The sequence below is a fragment of the Patiria miniata genome, unplaced genomic scaffold (assembly GCF_015706575.1).
Source record: "Patiria miniata isolate m_02_andy unplaced genomic scaffold, ASM1570657v1 HiC_scaffold_2, whole genome shotgun sequence".
Lineage (NCBI taxonomy): Eukaryota > Metazoa > Echinodermata > Asteroidea > Valvatida > Asterinidae > Patiria > Patiria miniata.
Window position 1 is genome coordinate 7,026,306 of NW_024037058.1, and position 23,569 is coordinate 7,049,874.

At 39.7% G+C, this 23,569-nt stretch overlaps 1 protein-coding gene across 1 annotated transcript; it reads left to right on the top strand.

The window, feature by feature from the left end:
• Positions 1 to 15,362: 15,362 nt before the first annotated feature.
• LOC119726211 lies at positions 15,363 to 22,654 on the top strand. The gene is made up of 7 exons (XM_038197811.1): positions 15,363 to 15,472; positions 17,008 to 17,103; positions 17,586 to 17,641; positions 18,484 to 18,540; positions 19,586 to 19,706; positions 20,318 to 20,490; positions 20,955 to 22,654. The coding sequence occupies exons 1-7, from the start codon at positions 15,430 to 15,432 to the stop codon at positions 21,048 to 21,050; spliced, it is 642 nt and encodes a 213-aa protein (XP_038053739.1). The 5' UTR covers positions 15,363 to 15,429; the 3' UTR covers positions 21,051 to 22,654.
• The last annotated feature ends 915 nt before the right edge of the window (positions 22,655 to 23,569 follow it).

Below are 23,569 nucleotides of genomic sequence, written 5' to 3' on the forward strand. Positions count from 1 at the left end.
CAAGAATAGTGTTAATAAGTCGATTTCAATACAAGTCACCAAAATTACTCACTCTAAAAAAGGAGTGTATGTATTGTTGTCCACGGTCTATGTATAAATTTGGTGTATCGTAGTTCAACCCACTGCAAGCTCCGAGTTCAGTCGAGCGGACAAACGAGCTCTACATGAACATTTCAGAAACGAAACACATTGCATTTGCAAACAGTTTTTGGCACTAAAATTATGTTTAAAGGTCAATCCAATACCATTAAATTGAATTTTCAATATATGCTCGACAAGTATAGCTGAACATTGCTGTCAAACTTAGATTTCCTTCTTTTTGCACCCGGCCCTCAACAGCATCCTAAATGAATGGACTCACCCTGAACACGTACTAACTTGAATAAAATATTACACTGGCTGGGTTTCTGTGCCACGAGAATTAGTATCTTGGCTCTTGGTACAGCTGTGAAAACAAATAATATGAATATGGGTATGATGTCAATACACGGGCTACATTAATTAATTGACTTAATTACAATAAAAACTTGCCAACAAGGCTTTCATAACAAAATCGTGCGTAATTACGTAAACTAATAATAACACTAGAAATGAGTGTTTGTATGACAAACACAGGGATCTTGGTTTATTGCAGCCTTTTAGTCAAGGCCCACGCGGCTACCCAGATACTGATCACACCCGGACCCCCGGGCACGTAAAACCCCCTCGCATACGTGCCGGTGTCATATGAAAATCCATTATACATGTTTCATTTATTGTGACTGGTCCGCGGTACAAGTTATACACTTTACCTATAGCTTTACAAAATGTTTCAAAGTTTCAGTCTGCTAAAGCGGAGTACGGTAATTGCCCCTTAAGTGACTCCGACTCGAAGGCTATGGTAAACGAAACACCAAAGCCGCAACTGACGGCCTCGGACCTAAGTACCACTCCGAACTAAGAATTACTCACTTCAGTCCACGTATCCAGATCACGGGCCTCGGACAATTGCAACTTGACTTCACGCAACTCGAGCGAATTTACCAACACAAATTGGCACTTCGATAACTCGTACTGTACTACTACCACGAAACTGTGATGCTCTGAACTTTCTCCAGCCTGAATCGCACACGAACTATGTTTTGTTTTACTCCGCGCACAGCTTTTTATACCGTTGACCCGGCAGCCGCAAAGCGTCGGTTCGTTAGTGTGACGTCATCTCAATTCATCCATGCGTACTTCACACGGTGTAGCATTGCACAGCACGAATGGAACCGGAAGTTAATGTAACTCGAGCACGCTATCCCTGGGGATCCGGGAGTGGGGAATGTGTGCACTTACAACCGATCAAGCTAAAGTGCAATGCCAAATATACCCGCTGACATTGTGCAGTAGGTCGCGCACAGTTTGTAAAGGGGCAGTCGCTATAAAAGAATTACTAGAAAAACTGATAAACTAGTTATGGTTTATAACATGGAAGTGCAGTGGATTTGCAAGTATTTCTTTTGGGTGTACTGACAATAAACGAAACTGTTTTAAAATGAAACTGTATCGAGTTTCAAAAAAAAAACCCCACCACATCCACATAAGGCAACACGACCTGATGAAGAAACTTTCATTTTTGATCTTTCCAGGTGTTATACAGGAAGCGGAAGCTCATAGCTGGATGTGGTACACAAAGCCGGGGACTAAATCCTCAATTCATAGATTTTCAGAATGCTGGAAGCTGGTGGGTGGTCAGGGGTTGCCTTTGTGCACCTGTTACGCTGAAGATCCTGTTTCTATTCTCTGAACTACGTCTATCATCATTATCAGGTACTTTTGAGGGACTTCCCCATCAGTTAAACACAAATATATTTTGCTATATGATAATCTAAAATCTTACTAAATTATTTAAGTTTAAAATTATTCATAGATTTGCGCAAATTCCATATCAATATAAGACCTGTTCCTATATGAAACCAGGACAAAGTTGCCGGGGAGAAATATATTTTCACATTTCCAGCTCATCACCTTTCAAATGATATACAATTTTTTATGGTAACCTTAAAACCTTCACGGATACATTTGTTATCAGATTCACTTCATTTTTTGAAAAATGTAACGGTGAATGGTTTATGTTATGCATCAAAAATCTGTCGACAAAACCAATTGGAACAATCTTATGCTGTTTGCAGGAAAAGTACTTTTGCTACTTTGTCCAGGTTTCGAAGGAACGGGTCCCATGTGTTTAAATCAATTATCAGCTAGCTTTTGTGGAAATAGAGCAGGGTATTTATATGAACGGAACTTGTAAAACATGAGAGGTGTCCTTAACTGCACAATCACCAGTAGTTGGGACCATAATCAGGGCGTACTAACAGGTGGGTGCTTTAATGAACAGTGAACACCGAAAAACAATGCACACACCTATTTCGACGGGTAACCCCGGCTGTAATGCACACGACACGACATGAAAAATCGCCCATTTCGGACGGATGTCATCCAAGCCCGCTGGAACTTTTGCCAGGGGTGCTGGCATTTCTAAAGAAGGACTCATAATGCGAGTGCGGAGCGCGAAGCCTTTTTTTTTACGGGGTCCGCTCATTTCGGATTTATGACATGAGGCGTCGGACTTATATGAGGCATAAAATGTATTTATTCCGCCTCATAGGTCCGACGCCGCATAGCTCCGATGCCACATAAGTCCGAAACAGCGTTTGTCCATTGTCGGACTTATGAGGCGTCGGACCTACGAGGCGTCGGACTTATGATACCCCTTTTTACGTACCGTACAGCGTGGGTTCCGGGGCCGGTCGCTAATTAGGGGCCCTAAACATGTTTGATTCCGGATGCTCACAGTGGGGCAATCTGAGGTATATTACTGGCCACTTTCAAATACTTTTATTTCATTTTAACCTTGTACTGTTTTTACACGAACGCGCGTCCGTACTATTTTTCATAGTCGCATTTTTCTGTTCGGTTTTATGCCTTTATATGTCAACACAGTACTTTTCCATAGTGTCTGAATATATTCCGATCCCAGCATGTCGATTGTTTATTTGGCCATCGATGTCTATTGATTGTTTACCCCCCCCCAAAAAAAAGGATTTCTTTTTCATAAAGGAAAATGAATATAAAGAAAACAAGACAAATTTATGAATGACATCATGTTGTATTCATCACTTCAGTAATTCATAAAAGTTTAGAAATTATGGTGAAAAAGCTTCAAGGATGCAATAAAAACTATGGCAACTAAGATTTATGAAGTAAATGTCAATAAAAAAATCTGAACATGTGGAAAGACAGAGAATTTGGAAATATTCAAAATTAGACGCGTGCAGTTTAGAGATTACATTTACATGATCAAAACGGGTTTTGTTTTAGCCGTAGTGTTCTTTTGAAATGTCCAGTTCAGTCATTCATCTGACAGTTATCGCAGGTTGCCGTGGTGGTTTTTCTGCTGATGCAGTGCCGTGTGCAAGCAAACAAAAAACCCAGACCTCAAAGGCCCTTTTATGTATACAAAGTAATGGGAGACTCTTGGGGCAGCACTTTGCTTTGCAAAAAGCTGGGTCACCGGTTCAACCAGGGTTCAAGCGGCACTTACCATGTTATTTGGCTTGCTTTGAACTAGGAATACATGTAATATGTGATTTTTTTAACGCAGAATGAAAAGGTAATTGCTTTTTTTTTTTACGGCGAAGCGACTACGAAAAATAGTACAGTGGCACATCGGATGGTTAAACTATAGTTAGGCCTACTGTTATAAATTTTTTACTTTACTCAAAAGTCGAGATCCCTGGAATTTTATCTCAAGTTTGTATCTGTGACGTTATCAGTGTAAATAAAATGTATACTGTTAAACTACAAGGAATGAAACAATAAATCAAATAAAATCACCAGAATAAAGAGGTACAATGACAGGTACAGGCGATTGAGAATACACATGCACTTATTACCCAACATTAGCATAAAAACTGACTGGTAAAATAGTATAACTCGGACAAAACCTATAGTAGGCCTATATTGGTTATTTAAAAGCGTTGAAAAGAATGCCATGATGCGGCTCAACTTCTTTTGTACGACACCCCGCATGTAACCGCTGGACTTTCAGTTAGGTTTGTGAAACATTGTTTAAATTACCATAGTCTGGTTCCCTGATCTGACAATTCACAGAGGTCGTAATTGTATGTCTGGTAGCCACCACCAAGGTTAAATATAAACATGACAGGCTTTTTTCTCAAAGCTCAGCTTCGTTTCAGGTTTAGCTTTATTATTAAAAGCTTATTATGTCCCGAACAAGTAAAATATATATATATAATCACTTTGTGCTTTCTATATCATAGTGTGATTTTCCTTAAAAAAACGATGACTGCTGTTGAGCTGGAACCTAAAAGTTACCCCTTACTGTTTAAAAGGTCACAAATGGGCAAAGTTTCCTTCCACTTCCCCTACTTTTAACAAACCAATGGGTCACTTGACCAATATTGAACCAAGTAACAGCATCGCTTAGAATGCATATTTCCATAGGAGGGACCCAAGTAGCACGCGAAGCGGAGACATGGAGACGAAGCTGAGTTTTAGAATACCACCCAGCTAGGAAACTGTTGTCAGGTTGAAAATACACATACTACGTACTACGTGTTAAGAAAATATCATACTTTTGATCGTAATTACTCTGTTGTTTGCCTTTTTGAATTAAACCAAAATTTCAGATCGTGTTTACAATTAAGGCATGACAAATTGCAGGGAACAATTTTCATCAGCTTTGTGCAGGAGGGTGAGATTTAAACGCCATACGAAACAAAATAGGCCTACTCACTTTCAGAATCTGCCACTTTCGACTTTGCGTCCTCGATGTCCATACAGCGCTGGAAAGGTGGCTGAAGTGCTACTGCGGAAAGCTTCTGAAGGAATGGATCATCCCTGATGTCACCTCCTTGCTTGTCCTCGATCGTTTTCCATGACATCGGGTGATCCTGCATTCCTTCAGAAGCTTTCGGCCGCAGCACGCGGCTTCCGCCACCGTGTGAGTAAAAAAAAAAGCGCATCCCAATTGGCAGGACCATTTTTTGAATGAAATTTTGCCTGTAGCACTTTCAAAATCTAGCATATGAAAGCCCAATCAATGAGCTTTCTTTAAGTACCAGAATCATTCAAATCACTGATGTACTTTTCAAGTTATGGCATTTTGAACACAAACACAGTTCTAAAGTTCTGTCTACGGATCACGAAACAGGTACGTATTCTTTCAGCAAAACTTAAACATGCTGAGAATTCTGTTCTATTTGCTGAAAGAACACGTACATGTACAAATGGCTGTTAATAAATGTTAACCATCTGATCATTTTAAGATCACTTTTTGGTGAGCAGCCTTTTCCACTTATCTCACAAACATGGACTCTCGTAATTAGTGCGGACCCTCCAGTGCCGTTGAATCGAAGGGAAAATTCAAGTGAGAAGTGCATGTATGTGCCACATCTCACAGACATATGGATTCTCATTCATGTGCACCCTCTGATGTTCTCTAAGGCATTTTTGTGGAAAGCCTTTAACCACAATTATCACAAACAAGCCGGTTTGTCATTTAGTGTGTATACCCTCTGATGTTTGTAAAGGTTACATTTATCTTTGAAGCCTTTTCCACAAATCTCACAAACAAATGGCTTGACATCAGTATGGATCCTCTTATGTTTTTCAAGATAACTTTTCAGTGAGCAGCCTTTCCCACATATGTCACAAACAAAAAGTTGTTCATTGGTGTGGGTCCTCAGATGTTGGCCAAGGTTACATTTATGTAGGAAGCCCTTTCCACAGATTTCACAAATAAATGGCTTGTCATTAGTGTGGACCTTCTGATGGTTTTTAAGACTACTTTTTCGTGAGAAGCCTTTGCCACAGATGTCACAGACAAATGGTTTCTCATTAGTGTGGACCTCCTCGTGTGATTTAGGGAAATTGCTGTGTATGTAGCCTTTGCCACAAATCTTGCAAATAAAAGGCTTGTCACCGGTGTGAACCCTCTGATGTATTTTAAGGTAACTCTTTACTGAGTAGCCTTTTCCACATATCTTACAAACATGACTCTCTTGACTGTGGACGCTCTGATGTCGTTGCAAAATACTTGTCTGAGAAAAGGCTTTTTCCACAAATCTCACAAACAAATGGTTTCTCGCCAGTGTGGATCCTCTGATGTTGTTGGAGGTAAGCTTTCCGTGAAAAAGCTTTGTCACAAACCTCACACACAAATGGTTTTTTCATTAGTGTGCATCTTCTGATGTTCTTTTAGGTTCTTGGAATGCGAGAAGCCTTTTCCACATGTCACAAACAAATGGTTTCTCATTAGTCTGGACCCGTTGATGTTCACGAAGACTAACTTTCTGTGAAAAGCACCGTCCACAAATCTCACAAATAAATGGCTTGTCATAAGTGTGGACTATCTGATGTGTTTGAAGATGACTTTTTTCGAGAAGCTTTTACCACAAATGTCATAAATAAACGGTTTCTTATTTGTGTGGACCATCACGTGAGTATTAAAGGCAACTGCTTTCTATGTAGCCTTTGCCACAAATCTTGCAAATATAAATGGCCTGTCACTGGTGAGAACCCTCTCATGTATTTTAAGATGACTTTTCGGTGAGTAGCCTTTTCCACATATCTTTCAAACATGACTCTCATTGCTGTGGACCCTCAGATGACGTTGCAGAATACCTGTCTGTGAGAAGTCCTTTCCACAAATCTCACAAACAAATGGTTTCTCGCCAGTGTGAATCCTGATATGTCGAAGACGGCTACCTCTCTGTGAGAAGCCCTTGCCACAAAAGTCACACACGAATGGTTTCTCATTAGTGTGTATCCTCTGATGTTCTCGTAGGGCCCTATAACGCAAGAAGCACTTGCCGCAAATCTCACAAATAAATGGTTTAAATGGTTTCTCATTAGTGTGCATATAATATAATGTTCTCGAAGGTGAACCCTTTGTGTGTAGCCTTGGCCACAAATGTCACAAACAAATGGCCTCTCGTTCATGTGGACCCACTGGTGTGCTTTAAGGCTATCTGTCAGTGAGAAGCATTTTCCACAAATCTCACAGACAAATGGTTTCTCGCCGGTGTGGATCCTTTGATGTTTTTGGAGGGAACATTTCCGTAAAAAAGCTTTGTCACAAACCTCACACACAAATGGCTTCTCGTTTGCGTGGACCATCTGATGCACTCGAAGGTAAGCCTTAAGTTTGTAACTTTTGCCACAAGTCTCACAAGAAAATGGTTTCTCATTCACGTGGACCCTTTGATGTTTCTTTAGACGCCTTTTCTCTACGAAGCGTTTCCCGCAAATCTCACAAACAGATGTTTTTTCATTCGTGTGCAGCCTCTGATGATGATGAAGGGCGACTTCTTTTGAGAAGCATTTACCGCAGGTGTCACAAACAAATGTTATGTCGGCAGTGAGTCGGTTGCTAATCTTTTGTTTGACCTCTTTTTGATCGCCCATGTTGGTTTCATTGAACACACTCAATTAATAAGCTGATCAGGCCTTCAACTGCAAATACAGCTTAAAGCCTCCTGGTGGGATCCTGGGTGGTAAAGAAAGCATTTTTATCAGTCAAGTTTGAGTGACTTAAATATCAACACATATATTCTTTGAAAGTTGCACAAATGAATTGTTTTTACTGAGAAAAAACAGTGCCCATTTTCCTCACGTGTTGCATGCTGTGTGGCTCACAATATGGAGGAAACCCATGCAGTGAAGCAGGCCACATTGGGATGTTAAGCCTACAATATAAGGCCACGCACAAAAATACTTCTGCTTCCGGTTTCCATACCTACCCTATTCTGACAGCCCCTTACCCTAATATTGTTATTGGAAAAATGAGGGGAAAAAACCGAAAACCATCCATTTCTACGTTTGACCCTTGACAACACGTAGATGTCTCCTCATGATCGTGCACAAAAAAATTTGCAAAATAAAAAATCCCTACCTATATACCTACCCTATTTTTAAATGCCATGTAGGCCTAATCGGAAGCGGAACTACTTTTTTTCGACCTAATGGTTTAAAAATGTCCCGACTAAATGTATGGACAGTCCCAACATTAGGTAAACCTATTGAAATTCATGAGCTTACTGTAGTAAAAAACTGCTATTTTTCTAGAGGTATAATTCTGTACAAAGCAGGAGGTTGTGGGTTAGAGTCCCACCAAAGTGATTTTTCCAACTTTCACTCGGGAGGTAACACACTGAGTATAGGCCTACAGTTTTTAATATTTATAATTTTTTATAGCGGGGATTTTCCTCAACCGACAAACACCCTGTGTGAGTGCGGTACTGCAGAGGACACTTTACAACATTTCATATTTAGATGCCAGGCACTAAAGGGTTGGTCATATTTTGGCCCTAAAAGGGGGGCAGATTTTCCCCCTTCAACTTTTTCCGCGATACTCTTAAAATGTTATTTATTTCGCGGCCTGAGCTGTCCTGACTTTTTAGCCTCGAGTCTTGCACATCTTTTGATACCAAAAACATAAAATTCGGAAGACAGGTTGCCGCGCAGCGAAATATTTTCGGCGCTTTTCTCCGTCAAAACTGAATTTCCCCATATACGTAGTGTACACATTTGAATTGCCATACGTGCTTATGAATAATTAATTAGCCGTAATTCCAAAACCCTTTGACCCATAGTCATGAAATTTCTTGGGTTTGTTCATATTAAGTTGTTCAATGCATGTACCGAGTTTCATAATTATTCGTCCCACGATGGCCGAGGTCATGGGGGGGGGGGGGTCGGAATCTACGTGAGATGGTCAAAACAACCCCGCCCTTTTCGGGCAAAAGTGACATTTTCCCATGTTTTCTTCAGGAAAACCCATAAATACATTAATAATAACATTAAATATAATGGAGAAACTCTCAACCAAATACAATGTGCTCACTTGCCTCGAAAAACTTCGCAAACCCTTCCGAAAGGCAAATTTTAGGTGAAAATGACCCATGAACTTTGACCTCAGGTCAAGGTCACTAAAGGTCAATGGAAAAAATGGCAACATCAATTTTCTTGTTCTCAGGACTCATAAGATTACATTTATAATGGTTGCCATAAATTAACATGACATGCCAACGGAAGTACATTGGCCCCCCCCCCCCCCCCCCACTATTAATATTATTATAGTATCCGATATAATAAGATAGTGGATATTTTGCCGGAGGTAATGACGGAAAACTAACGTTTACTAAAGGTTTGCCGGCGGCAATCCATATCAACAGAGGGCGCTGTACTCTCTAAGATAGGGCTGAATTATAAGATGTATTAAATTCCCACCAAATGTTGTGTAGCACGTTTGGTGTAGTGCCACTAGTACTAGTGGTAAAGCAAAGGCTTTAGTGAGCGGGATGACTCGTGTTCGATCCCGATCACCGCCACATTTTAAAGTTTTTTTGCCCCATCCCCAAATAAATAAGAATATTCTTTTATTATTTTAACATGTCTCAAAGTCAAACCTGTTTTGCAGAGTATTACATTTTCTTTTTCAGATTTGTGGCTCTGGAGAGTGGAGGATTTTTTTTAAAAGGGAAATAAGTCCGAAATTATAAAATGGTCTTGTGAATACGAGGTTACAACGATAATATTGGCATGGAGCCAGACTAACATTTGTCACCGGAAAAGTACAAAAAAAACCCAGTAACTGCACATGTTCAGTGCATATCCGGCAAACTAACGTTTACTAAAGGTTTGCCGTCTCCGGCAAAATATCCACTGCCATATATTGTTGATGTACCCTAACGTGGCGCGGCCCCTCCCTTACAAAAAAGTTCTATAGAATTCTATAAGAAAGAATTCTATAGAAATTCTATAAAGCATTCTATAGAATTTTGTCTATAGAAATTTTATAGAGTTTCTTTAGAAGTCTTCTATAAGGTTTTATAGAGATTTTATAGATATTCTATAGAAAAATGGGCCATAATTCTATACAGCGGTTTATAGAATTTTATAGAAATTATACCTTTTCTATAGAAAAATGAACAAAATTCTATAGAAAGAAGGCTAGTTTTATTTAAAATTTTCTATAGAACTCTTTAGAAAATTTGGACTTTTTCTATGAAATATTTTATAGAACTCTATAGAATTTCATAGTGGTTTTCTCCAATTTCTATAAAAATATTCTATAGAACTCTATAGAAGATTTTGAACTTTTTCTATAAACTATTTTATAGAACTCTATAGAATTTTAATCAGAATTTCTGTAATTTCTATAAAAAATATTATATAGAACTCTATAGAAAATTTGGAACTTTTTCTATGAACTATTTTATAGAACTCTATAGAATTGTATAGAGGTTTCGAATTTCTCTAAAAACGTTTTATAGAACTCTATAGAAAATGTGTAGCTTGTTTTGCAACATTGTATAGACTATAGAACTCAATAAAGTTCTATAGAAGTTTGGCCCTTTTCTATAAGCTTCGCTTAATAGAATTCTTTAGAAATATGATACATGTAGGTTTTTCTATAGAACATTTAATTCAACTCTTGCAGACATTTTTACACATTTTCATTGAGAAAAATTTGGTTGAAAATTAATATAGATTTCTGTTAACTTCAAAATGTGACATAACCATGGCGTTACTCTTTATACTAAATAAAATCTGGAAAACAACCATGACACAATTACAGTTGGACAGACATATTCTGTTCTTTTAAAAAAAAAATTCTTCTGAATTTACAAATTTGTGCATGTAGGGGATGAGCAGATATCTTTCCAGTGCAGTGTATTAAAATCAAAGGCACCAATAATGAACACAGTCTGTACAGTGTACACGGTTAATGTGGTGAAAAAAATAGCAGAAGTTGGGCTAAAAAAAATAAAATAAACACATTTATATATGAATTGTTTTCCTGAGAGGGATACTATAAATTTGGCATGAAAGACACATGCATGAAAGACTTGTGATGGTTGCAACAATCCATGCCTATATTCAGTTTGTAAAACCATGCATAGACCTTTGTTGAAAGGCAATGGTATTCAGACACGTTTGACAACTAGAATTGGAAGTTTGAAGGAAAGTACTGATCGTAATTTCCAAGAGTCATTCTATCAAGCTGTGACATACCTGTATATCATTTGCATGTTCATTGGTGTATGTATGGAACAAACTTTATGATAATCTTTTTAAAAGTAATGTCCATTGTAGTTTCCGGAACTGACATCTTGTAGATTAGGATGATGATTCCAACTGATTGTTAAGGATGCATGGCGCTGCCTCCAATTTGCAGAGCCGGGGCAGAAGCAGTCAGACAGTCTTTGTCTTGTACATGCACATACTGCAGCTCATCTCGGTAGTTTTTGGTAGATCATATCCATGCATAGCGCAAAGGATCATGGAAACAGGTAGATGTAGAATTCTAGATGTATCATTTGAGGAAGTCTGCAGTGGGGAAAATGAATTGTTCATTTTGTAAATGATAATTTTTACAAAAAAAGTGTGATGTTAATGAAATTAATGTCCACTAACAAACATGGCTATGATTACCTAAGAATCTTATTCCTCAATGCTGTTCTTATTCAGAATCTTATTCCTCAAACATGTCAAGTCAGCTGATTCTTATTTGTTGATTCGACCCTATTTATATCTATTGATGCACCCCTTAGTTAAGTCATGGAGGAATAATTTCTCCATGGTTTAGGGAGGGAGTTTGGGCAGAAGTAGTCCCACTAACTGGGTCGCTAGAACTCCTTTTTGACATTTGGGATGTTGGTCTGTCGTAGCCAAGTACGACAGACCAACATCCCAAATGTCAAAAAGGAGTTATAGCGACCCAGAACATGGGACGGGCAGAATTGACCCATATTAAACAAGCATGACAAGTTACATGTACTTTTGTAGTTCTTACAAATTGATGTTCTCTTGCAATTTTGCTGAGGAAGGAATCTGGTAATCACGAACTGTATACCGTCATGACTGAGACAACAACATTGACAGTTTGTTATAAAATATTGATATAATGTCACTATTCTATTCTGCAACAATTTAAGGTGGTTTTAAATCAAATCTTCTAACTCACCAGTCACCATCGTTTTCACCCAGAACCTTCACGTCTTCCGTAATTCTAGCAGAGTAGTACAGCACCGTGCAAATCATGATCATCCGGAGATGTAGGCAACATTACACCATGGAGGCACACAGTTAAATATCCATCAAATGTGTTTGCAAGAACAGCAATTAATTCTTGAAAGTTTCCATAGGCATGCACTTTACTGCCAACATTCATGGTTTGAGCAATTTCATCTCAAACTTCTTGTACAAACAAGTACAATCATGACAATACATCATGTATTTTTTGTTTCCAGCAAACCCATTCCTCGATCCTTCCCACCATAGCTCCATGGTCCACTTTGGTCCAACTGACTGAATTCAAATCTGCTACACAGGCAGTTTCTGTTCTGGTACTGACTGGTATGCAAGGTCGTGTGTACATGTACATGCCGTGCATGGAACTATAAAACATGTTGGGTGAGACTGGTTACCAGCGGAAGGCAATACAAGTGGTTGTAACCTGACCTTGCTTTTAGCAGGTGGTCACTTCTGGGTGTGGGGCTGGCCAGAGGGGGGGGGGGGGGGGGGGGGGGGGGGGGGGGGTAATTGGATAAGTATGTAGCCTTCTGTTTATTCTAACTCCTAGTTTATCCAGTGCGTCTGGGGCGGGCTGCATAAGGAGGGGTATCCTGACTTGATGATTTTATTGCTACATGAAGTATGATATGTAATGTGATGTATGCTCTTTTTGAAGGATTAATTACAATAAAAATGCAGATGGAATTACTAAGTTTCTTCTTTCACATTTTAAAACTAAATAATTATTTCTGTATGTGCTTGAATAGTTCCTTCCTCCATGAATAGTCGTAGTTGTAAAAAGAAAACTTTCCTGCATAAAAAAGTACGCTATGTTATATAGCATGGTTCAAGCTATGCAAATCATGAGTAGTAACTCAAGATCGTGAATACATTACATGTAGCATGAATGGTTAACAGACAACCTCATTTCCTCGCTGGAAATGTATTGATGTATAGCTTCTATTTTTTTTTAATATTAAATGATAATCTTGTACTTTTCCATAGAAATATACTTCTCTATAGAATGTATGCTTCTCTATAGAAATTATACTTCTCTATAGAAATTATCTTTGTATAGAAGTACTTCTCTATAGAAATTATAGCTTTCTATAGAAATTTGGGGTCTATAGAAAAAAAATTGTTTTAGAAATCTATAGAATTCTATAGAGTAAACAATTTCTATAGACTCCCTCTATAGAAATTCTATAGAGAATTGGCGAGCCTGTAGAGTTCTATAGAACTGTATAAAACGTTCTAAAGAATTCTATAGAACATTTTTGTAAGGGCTAACGTGGCGCACTTTTATTTTTCGCCTGTAGCGCCTAGCTAGAGCAAAAGTTTTAACTGAAATTTCACAGAAAGCGAAATTTCATCAAGTTCTAAACACCCCCGTTCATAAATCGCGAGTTTATTTACCCGTTACAAAGTTAAAAGAAAAAATTATTTTGGCGTGACTTTCCGATTTTATTTTCAAGTGCAAAGTGAACCCTCTGAAAATGCCCCGAAAAATAAGAAAATAATTTTCTGACAAACATCTGGCTGGGTTTGTAAGTAAAGATAGTAATGATTTATCAGAATTTATCAAGTTTACAGAAATTCTTAAATGTTAATTTGGAATTTTCTGAGATTTATTCAAGTGCGCCACGTTAGGGAACACTCCGCTAATTTGTGCCCAATTTCCGGACGCGACCGTTTTTGCATTTCGGATTAAATTTTATGAAACCGAAAGTGTTCACAGAGGTTAAATAGCAAGCATTAAAAAGGTAAAAGTACCAGCATTTCACTGCATGAATTTGAGGTTTATCAACAAAGAGGTTTGGCAATGTTGTGCCCATTCTTGAAAATCACGCATTCTCGAGAATGGGTATGCATATTCTTGAGAATGTGCAACTGGATCCTTGCTCAATCTTGGCAAAAAATTACTCTTCCAGATTGAGCGCACATTCTTGAGAATGCGCGACAAGATAACGGTCTTGTCGATGCCGAGCACCGGCTGCGCTTGGCAAGTCTAGCTGAATCCTCGTTCACTGATTCTCAATAATTATACTGTTGCAACGCAAGGCGCTGAAAAGTAGAGTGGATATGAAAAGTGGGGATCCTGAAAAGTATACGCGTATTGGGGGAGGGGACCTGGGGAAAAAATAAGAATAAATAAGAAAGAATTCAGATTTTTGGGATAATAAAAGAGGGGGGGGGGGACGTAAGAATGAAGAATGTAAAGAATGAGAATGAATACTGCGACATCCCATAGTGCTAATGCTATTTCCCATTTAAATTGCCACCAATTTATTGTTCACACCCCACCATAACGTCGCAGAGCTGGATTCTATCTAGTCAAAAGAGCAATTTTGGCAGCTTCTGGACATCGTTTTTTTTTCGTGGCACGCATATGATACATACCGGGACTTGTACTTGTCTAGCCTAAACAAAGCACTTCCCAGACTAGTTCCCAGTCCTCCGTTATTACAAAACTTCCCATAAGTAGGCAGGAAAAAGCAATAATAACAGGTTTAATATGATTCAAATTATCGTAGTTATACGAGTACAGAAGCATAGAACATTTTCTTTCCTCTTTATATGAATTGTTTCCCTTTTAACCGCTATACAATTCATTTAACATAATTATGTCGTGCAATGTTTGTTAAGATTGGGCAAAATTCATAAATTGTGCACGTGATATTCCCACCCAATCTTAAGAATGAGCGCTCATTCTTAAGAACGCGTGCTCGTTCTTAAGAATGGGCGCTCATTCTTAAGAATGCGCGCCCATTCTCGAGAATGCGTAATTTTCAAGAATGGGCACAACAGCTACACTACACGAGGAAAGTTGGGTAAGCTTCGAAGTGCGCCACGTTAGGGAACACGACTATAATAATAATCCGTGGTTATGGTATTATAAACTACTAACAAAGTGACAAATACTCATGACATAGGAATTTAGCCCCATCATATTCCGAGTAACTGTACTTTGGTTGACTTACGAACAAGGAGTAGGCGAACGAAAGTGGGAATTTCCGAAAAGTCCAAGGTCTTCCAAGTTTCATGTCTTGTCGTGCACCGTGTGGGCAGCATGGCCTACTGCGCCTACGTTACAACCGCAAAGTTGTTTAATTATGATAATTTTATGCCAACGTCACAACGTCGCTTGTTTTTCGCGCGGCGCGCGGCGAACTAGACGTGGGTCACGTGGCATAAATTATCATAAGTAGGTCTACCCCTGGTTGTGATGCTGCCGCGCTACCTCAGCTGATCAGCTGTCGATCACATGTTCACAAAAACAATACTGAGTGAGAGAGAGAAGTTTTTGAAGTTACTGACGAAGTAGGCTAACTACGCACGTTCGTGTATACATGTAATATCATGAGCAATCTTAACATTTATTTCTATGTTCCAAACATTATTGGTAAGTATACTGTCCTGTGCTTTTTAGGAAATTATTGTGGTAGGCCTACGTTGTTGAAATTTAAACAGAAGTTTTCAGGCCATCATAATGCATGCCAAGCAGGCATCACGCTCTACTGAGTCTGCTGAAGGCGATTGTTAACTTTAGGACACCACATTTTTATATTTTTCAAAAGATTTTATCAGCTACCGCGGCCACACTGGGGTTAAATTAGCTAGGCTATGGAAGATCGAGGATACCCCATTCTGATCCCTCAAAATAAAATGCAAACCCTGCTCTCTGTCCACAAATTATTACTGAAGGAGTGAAAGTACATGTATGTTCCTTGTACTCCTAGAACTATGAGGCTCCTACGTGGAGCCTCATAGTTCTAGGCATGGGCGTCGCGAGGGGGGGGGGGGCAAGGGGGGGCACTTGCCCCCCCCGGAAAAGCAAAAAAAAAAAAAAAAAAAAAAGGACGAAAAAAAAAAAAGAAAAGAAAAGAAAAGAAAAAGAGGCGCGAAGACAAAGTGGTGTAAATTTAATGAGTTGGGGGGGGGGGGGCAAAATGTCCCTGCCCCCCTCTAAAACTGATAAATCGAAAATGTGTTGAGAAATACAAGCATTTTTGGTCAAAATTTTTTTTGCCCCCCTCTAGAAAAAATCCTGGCGACGCCCATGGTTCTAGGAGTATGTTCCTTGGTCTATGGTTCAACATGGTGCCACATTGTGATCTGCTTATCGTTCTAGTATAGGAACAGGGCCCTAAACTTCACAATCGCCCATTGCCTGTGATGTGATGAACGTTATTAATAGTTATTATTATTGTCTTACATTTTGTCACGCCCCTAATAAATATCATTGGCATTTGCTAACTGGGATGATGCCAGTGAAAGCACCCTATCTAGCATGTCTAGCTGGAGCGTAGTTGTCAAAATTAAAGACATGTTCCTGTGGAAAGTGTATGGAGACTAGCCATGCCCGTAGATATGTTGCAACTCCATGTTCCTGGATTATGCACCTATCAAATGTCCCCCCCCCCCACCCCAGGTCCGATGTCGGGATTTGGTCACGTTTTTCATGCCCCAGGCTGGGGATTTTGGTCACTCAAATTACATTGTTAATATTGGTGTACTACATGGAAAGGCAATCACTGGTGCGCCCCACGTATGTATGTCAGGGCATGGTCGGGGAAAGTCATTTAAATTTTGCCCGAGGGGTGGGGATTTTGTCACTTCAAAAGTGACAATCCCCATGTCTCGGGTGGGGCAGCCCGGGGGAGGGGGGGGGGGGGACAATTGATAGGCGCATTAGTATTAAATCAATTATGTATGCTAGTTTCAGTTTGATACAGTGTCCTTCTAAGTCATGGCATCGTTGATCATTTGTCTTGTCATTGAATTAAGCATCCCAACCCATAGCCCGGCCCGGCTGTACTGCATTAAAAAAAAGTTATATTCCACGGTGAAAGGTCCTTAGAAGGCACCCTTCTGTGCGAACTAGAGTTTGGGCAGTTCTTACCGAATGACGAACCCAACTCTTTGAATTGTTCATAGGATACGTGAGGCTGCTGCTTCTGCTGTTGGCGTGGTTTTGCCTGAGGTATCCACCATGGTTCATCACCTTCTACCTGTCGTCCTTCTTCCTGGATTGTACGTATTTCAAGATACATCTTTTGGCACAAGTGAAGTGAAGTCACAGCCTATGTATAGAGCATGCAGTGACAACGACTTTCATTTCTTTGGCATTGTTCGCCCCCTGGTACCTATAGTACCTGTAACCAAACTATTGTTTTGACTTTGGACTTAACTTACAACCTTGATGGTAACCAATGAAAATATACCTTTGAAGGATTAAATATTTTTCATTTGCGCATATAAAATAATCCAAGGCCATTTTGATTCCTTTAACCTAACTCCCTAGCTAGAGTGATTTACTAGGAACCTTCCTCATCCTTGCAAATCCCAACACATATGGTAAACTGTGCATATAAACAGTTGGACTCTGTTTATTTGTAGTATGCCTAATCCCACGTTAATCACAGTCAGTTTACTAGTGCAGTACTCATCCTTTCAGATTCCAACAACCATATGAAGAATTCTAAGTTTCTTTGAAATCTTCCTTGGATTTGTAGTTGTTGACGGAGCTGTTGCTAGGCGACTGCATCAGACGTCAGCTTTTGGAGCCTGGGTGAGTTAGGGTTGTGGCAAATATGATACCCAATATTCGACCATTAACCGATTATCAGAAAAGCATCGTTTCAAGGCATATTTTTCAAAAAGTGTGGGGACAGACATTCCTATGGTTAGTGCATCAGTCAAAAAAAACACATGTGTTCATACTGTGACGAGGGACAACAGGCTCTTCAAGTTTAGATGGAAAAATACTGTTTTTATTTCTCATCAGCGGCCGCATGGCAGCAAAGCGCAGCCAGCGCTGTAAAACTCTCTTTTAAATCACAAGACTTTTACAACATGTGTATTCTTGTCGGTGGCTAACACAAAACTGAACCAAGCTTATCTGAACCACAGGATGTTGGCCAGTGCCTCACATTCCTGGGCAAACCACATAGGGATTATGAATAAACAGAGCTAATAATTAGGGGCTGATAAAACAAAGTAAACTAGTGTAGAAAAGCTAGAGTCTATCTAATGAATAATAATGAGGTACATGTAGTCAGGCCTCCTGCCTGGAGGTAATTACTTTTCCAGAAACTTGGAATGTGTGGTTGACCCACCCAGGGCCAAAGAACAGATTTTCTCATGGTGTTCGTAATAAATGAACAAAAATAAAACTGCAAATCATGTACATAAAACAATGAAGATAATAATAATTTCAATACTTGGAAACATGAAAACAATCCCAAACTTGTGAAAAAAGCAATTCCACGTACCGACGAATGGGATACAAAACATTAATAAAACTTTCAAAAGAGATAGGAAAAGTAAAGGTGCCAAAAAATATATGGTTGAAATATGCTTGAAATATTTCACCAGTTACAATACTATCTCTTTTTGTTTGCTGAAACTTAGCTTGATGTAGCCATTGATAATCTTGGACGTGGAATGCTTTGGTGCTGGCTTTTCAGGGTAAGTTATTTGGTTGCAATCAAACTTTCAAGAAAGATTTAAGTTTGTCACCCATAGACCATTGCACAGATCAGTGTTGAAGTCAAGTACTTTTTGCAGAGTACCGAGTACGGCCTAGTACTTAGGTTACCGAGTACAAGTACTTCTGCTTCTGAGTAGAAGGACAGGTTTCCGAGTACGAGTATGAGTACTTGTACTTCCGAGTACGAGTATTTGTACTTTAGAGTACGAGTACGAGTACATGTACTTGTATTCTGAGTACGAGTAAGAGTACTTGTACTTTTATTTCCAAATATGGCCAAAGGGCAAATGGTTGATTGTGCGTAATTGGCCCAGGCCCAGTCAGACCGATATCCAGACCCACTCATGGCTAGCTGTTAAATATGTCTGTGCAGACGTGCACAGAGGACAATCAGGAAACTTCCATTTCTCCGGAAGCCAATCAACCATTTCAAACTGAAAGTATCGATAAAATATTAAAGGCTGTGGTAAGTCAAGCTATACCATTTTTTTTTTTCGAGTACTGTTATTCAAGTACAAGTACTTCGATGATCGAGTGCAATTTCGACATGTCAAGTGCGATTACTTTGCTGCGAGTACGAGTACGAGTACCGTCATTTCGAGTACGAGTACTTTGACGTACGAGTACGAGTACTCTGAAAAAGGTACTCGAGTAGCTATACCATTGGTGATCAAGTGGTACTCGAGTACGAGTATAACAACACTGACACAGATACCACAATCTTTGTGATCAAGTGGTAAACCTTTGTGGCATTTCATTGAAAATACATCCCATCATGATTGGGATACATTAGCCCTCCTATATGCAAACATACATTCAGTGCCAAGTTGTCCTTTCAGTCAACATCAATCAAGTGACTGTTTTCAACATAACTCGTGAGGTTTTTTTTCAGCCTGATCATGACTCGCGCTGAGACTCGGGAGAGCTGACTTGGACTCAGACTAGATGTGTTGTGACTCGAAAACAAGTCTGTGTATTTAGCTTTTATATGCTTGGTTTCTATGATTTCTTTTTTGTTTCCAGTGGGGATATTTTGTATCTGCGTTGGAGTGGTGCACATTTGTGTGCACGCACACTGCTGGCTGGCAATGGAAGTCAAACTATGGTCAGGCACCGTGGCTCATCAAAAATGTCATGGCTGACAGTAAGTAGCAACTCTTTACACGTGATGAGCTTATCCATCCATATTGGCTTAAAATTGTGCCTGATAGAGACATCAAGTGAATGTCCTATAGTAAAAGACCCTATGCTGTATGTCTGTCTGTCTGATGTCTTTCTAATGTCTGTGTGTCAAGTTTTTTGTAAAAGGCCTAAAGAGTGTGCACAAGCACAAAATGCAATTGTTAATGGAGAGGCTTGGTTATTGTATGCAGGTCCATATGTTCCGATTTCACTGTCCTCTGAAGTCACGTTTTGCACGTGAAAAAATGATTTGTTTGTTTTTGGTTTTTTTGGGCAAATTTGTTTCTTTGAGACGTTGATTAGTTAAATATTACATTATCTCCATGAGAATACTCCAAAACCGCCATTACGCAAACAAAAACACCCAAGAACTTGATGGTTTTATCAACATATCTTTAAATGCACACACTGTGATGCAATGACTCAGACTTGCACTTGACATTCATGACTTGCGACATGGACTCAGACTTGACACAACTGAGCCAGGATTTGGACTTGACTCTGCACATTTGAACTCTAAAACAACTCCAACTCCAACACTTGCTAACCAGTATGCCATTATTGCCTGGACAGATTTCAGATCCCCAATTGGTATGTATGCCATACTGAGTCTGAATCTGCTGCCGTTGTGGTTCTACTTTTGCCATTATGGCTTCTACGGCTCAAGCATCTTCTTGCCCATGACTGTGCAGTACATCGGCGTTGCCATATTCAGCGCGGGGCGGGCTGTGTGCTCAGTTGTAGAGGTAATAGGCTCCGTGCACAAGTACCCCCTCAAGGGTTTACAAAAGGAGAGTTAGGGGGACCACTAGGAGGGTAATTTGAATGCACTGCAAAGGACACTGGCACTTATGCAAAGACACTCAAAATTCAGAAGAAAGTTAGTCAGGTATACTTTGCTTAATATGCACACAAACCAGTGGGCCTTGGGGCCTACGCAGGTTGTCAAAAGTGGTCAGGAGGCCCCATCTGCTGTTTATGCACCGAGTCTGATCAGAAGACTGATCAATTAACCCTCCTAAACATACATGTTGTGCCAAGTAATCCTTTCAGTCAAAATCAAACAACCTGGTTTGTATTTTTGTTAAAGTGGGACCTGATACCCTATGGTATAATTCTTTGCCACTGGTTTCCTGCTCAATGCCAAGGAAGGATGACTCGGGAAGGTTGCTCGCAAACAAATACTGAAAGACATTTTTGGTCTCTCCAGGGGTACTGTATCTGGGCCCACATCCAGCAGATGGTTAGCAGCGAAGTCAGCCAGAAGAGCACCGGTTTGGGGGAGGTCCAAACGACGGAAAGCTGACAGTGATAAACTCTAAGAATGGGTCACACTAATTACCGCACACTGTCATCAGCTGCCTTTAGCTGACATCCACTGACCATACCTGAATGCCGACAACAGCAGATGGCATATCTGCTGTTGTCAGCTGCCTTCACCTTTGCTGTCAGCAGCTGATGGCCATTGATGTCAACTGCCATCAGCTGCCATCAGCTGCCATCCATTGACTTCAGCTACTGGCAGCTAATTTTAGCTCACAATAGCAGATAGCAGCTGATGGCAGCCGACAACAGCTTCCGTACGCTGACAGCAGCTGACGGCAACTGATGTCTGCTGCCATCTACTGAGGTCAGCTGCCGTCAGCTGCTGCTCTCAGTAACTGTCAGCTGCTGTCAGTTAGCAGCATCTGACAGCAGCTGAGGGCAACAGCAGCTGCCGTCAGCTGACGGCTGCTGATTTCAGCTGCTGTAAGCAGCCATCAGTCTGTCAGCTGACAGCTGCGGTCAACTTGCCATCAACTCCTTCAAACAGCACCGTTTTATACAAGCTAAAAAGAGAATTTTGATTGGTTTGACATCGATGTTTATTAAAAGGAATTTTATTCATGGGAGAATCAATTTCTTAGTATTTATGGCATACCATTTTGAAGCAAGGGTGTGAAGGGTAGGAAATGATTATGACACAGTGTGTATGCCCTCAGCTTGTTTGCTATCTCCTCAAGTAAAGTCGGCACTGACTATTAAAGAGGCAAGATGGCTTTCATCATTAGGCATGGACATAATAGAGAGGCCCATTCGTTACATAAAACGTTAACAGTTTTGAGACTTATAACCTTACACTTTCAAGCCGGAATCTCATTCTAGCTCATGTTACTATGGTGCACCTCTTTTTCTTGTGATGTTTAGTGCTTTTTGAAGGAGTAGAGGGCAGTTGACGGTAATTAGTGTGACGATGAGGGTTGTATGAGGATAATAATGCTTTTCAAATGGAACAATATTTTCACAATTTGTGTAATTTTCCTCAATGAAAAGTGCATTATGAGCTGCTTTTTCTGTCATGTGGAGTACACCATAAACTCAGTACTAAATATATGTACAGCCATCACATTATGTATCAACTTGCCAATCGTTTTTGAAATAAAAATTTCCAGTTAAAATGTATACATTTTTTGGAGTACAGCTATTATTAATGACAAAAATGTAGCAGTATTTCAGTCAAATAGGCCAGTAGAGATTTTAATTCAAAAGAATTGAGAGTAAAAGTTATATTATTTCCAGAAATATCCCACTTTTGAATATTCATGATTTTGATTGTTTTATATATCACTGTGAAGTGTATGAATAAAATAAGTGAAATTTTCCAACTGCCATAAAACTGTTTTTTATTATGCGTTTTTTATTATGAGATTTCTTACAACAGTAATATTTTTTACTGTTTAAATATCCAAATGTCTCTATTGACAGTCTACCATTGTGCTTTTGTAAAACAATTTCATAATCCATGTCATAAACTGAATGTAGGATGAATTTGACAAACTTAGGTTTCTCTGTAAACAATGGTGCTTGTCATAAAATTATGCCAGCATCCAAGATAGAATACATTAACCTTATAATAATGTGTAATTGTGATAAGCAACATGGAGGAAGAAATCAGGGCAAATGCAGATAAAGGTAGAGCTTTTCCATGCTCTCTTCAGTAATACTTATTATTATTTTGTTTACCGAGAATAGTATGTTTAAAAGGGTACATTCCCATAGGGTTGTGCACAAAATTTGTCAAACTTTCATGATGCCTAATTCCCATTTTACCTTATCCTACCCCCATGAATTTTGGTAAAGTTATGCTTTGGACCACAAGCAATCCATCTAGCCTATTTGTGACAATAAATTTTGCCTCTAGATAGGAGTTAAGACATTTGAGAGACATTGAAATGTCTCCTTAACCCCTTAAGGACGGGGTGTAATGGGGACATTCCTCCACACATAGAGCAAGTGGCCCGCATGACTGCACAGACTTTGTGTGGTAGCGGGACTGCACAAAAGCAGCAGCTGTGAAACTACCCACTAGCCGTGTGCCACGGCATACCACAGCTGGCAACTGCATTCCAATGAGGATTAGCGGCCATGACCGCTTCCCGTGCGCATGGGGTTAATCTAACTTGTCTCCTTTATTAAAGCCCGCCGCAAACTTTTCCAATTTTACCGGTTTGCCGGATCCTCAGGTCAGATTGGAAAGGTGTGTGCTGAAAAATCGAACCGATCGGACCGTACGCTGGGTAACCGGATGAAATCAAACATGTTTTGATTTTTTTGCTTCTGATTTCACTGGAACAGATGTCACCAGAAAGGTGTGCGGACAGCACTCCTGTTTCACCAGACACAATATTTATGTTAACCAATCAGACTGACGAAGCATGTCACATGATTCAAAATTGACGGCTGCCATTTTGTCGTCATGTGACTGGTCATCATGTGACTGGTCATCATGTGACTGGTCATCATGTGACTGGTCATCTTGTGACTGGTCATCTTGTGACTGGTCAT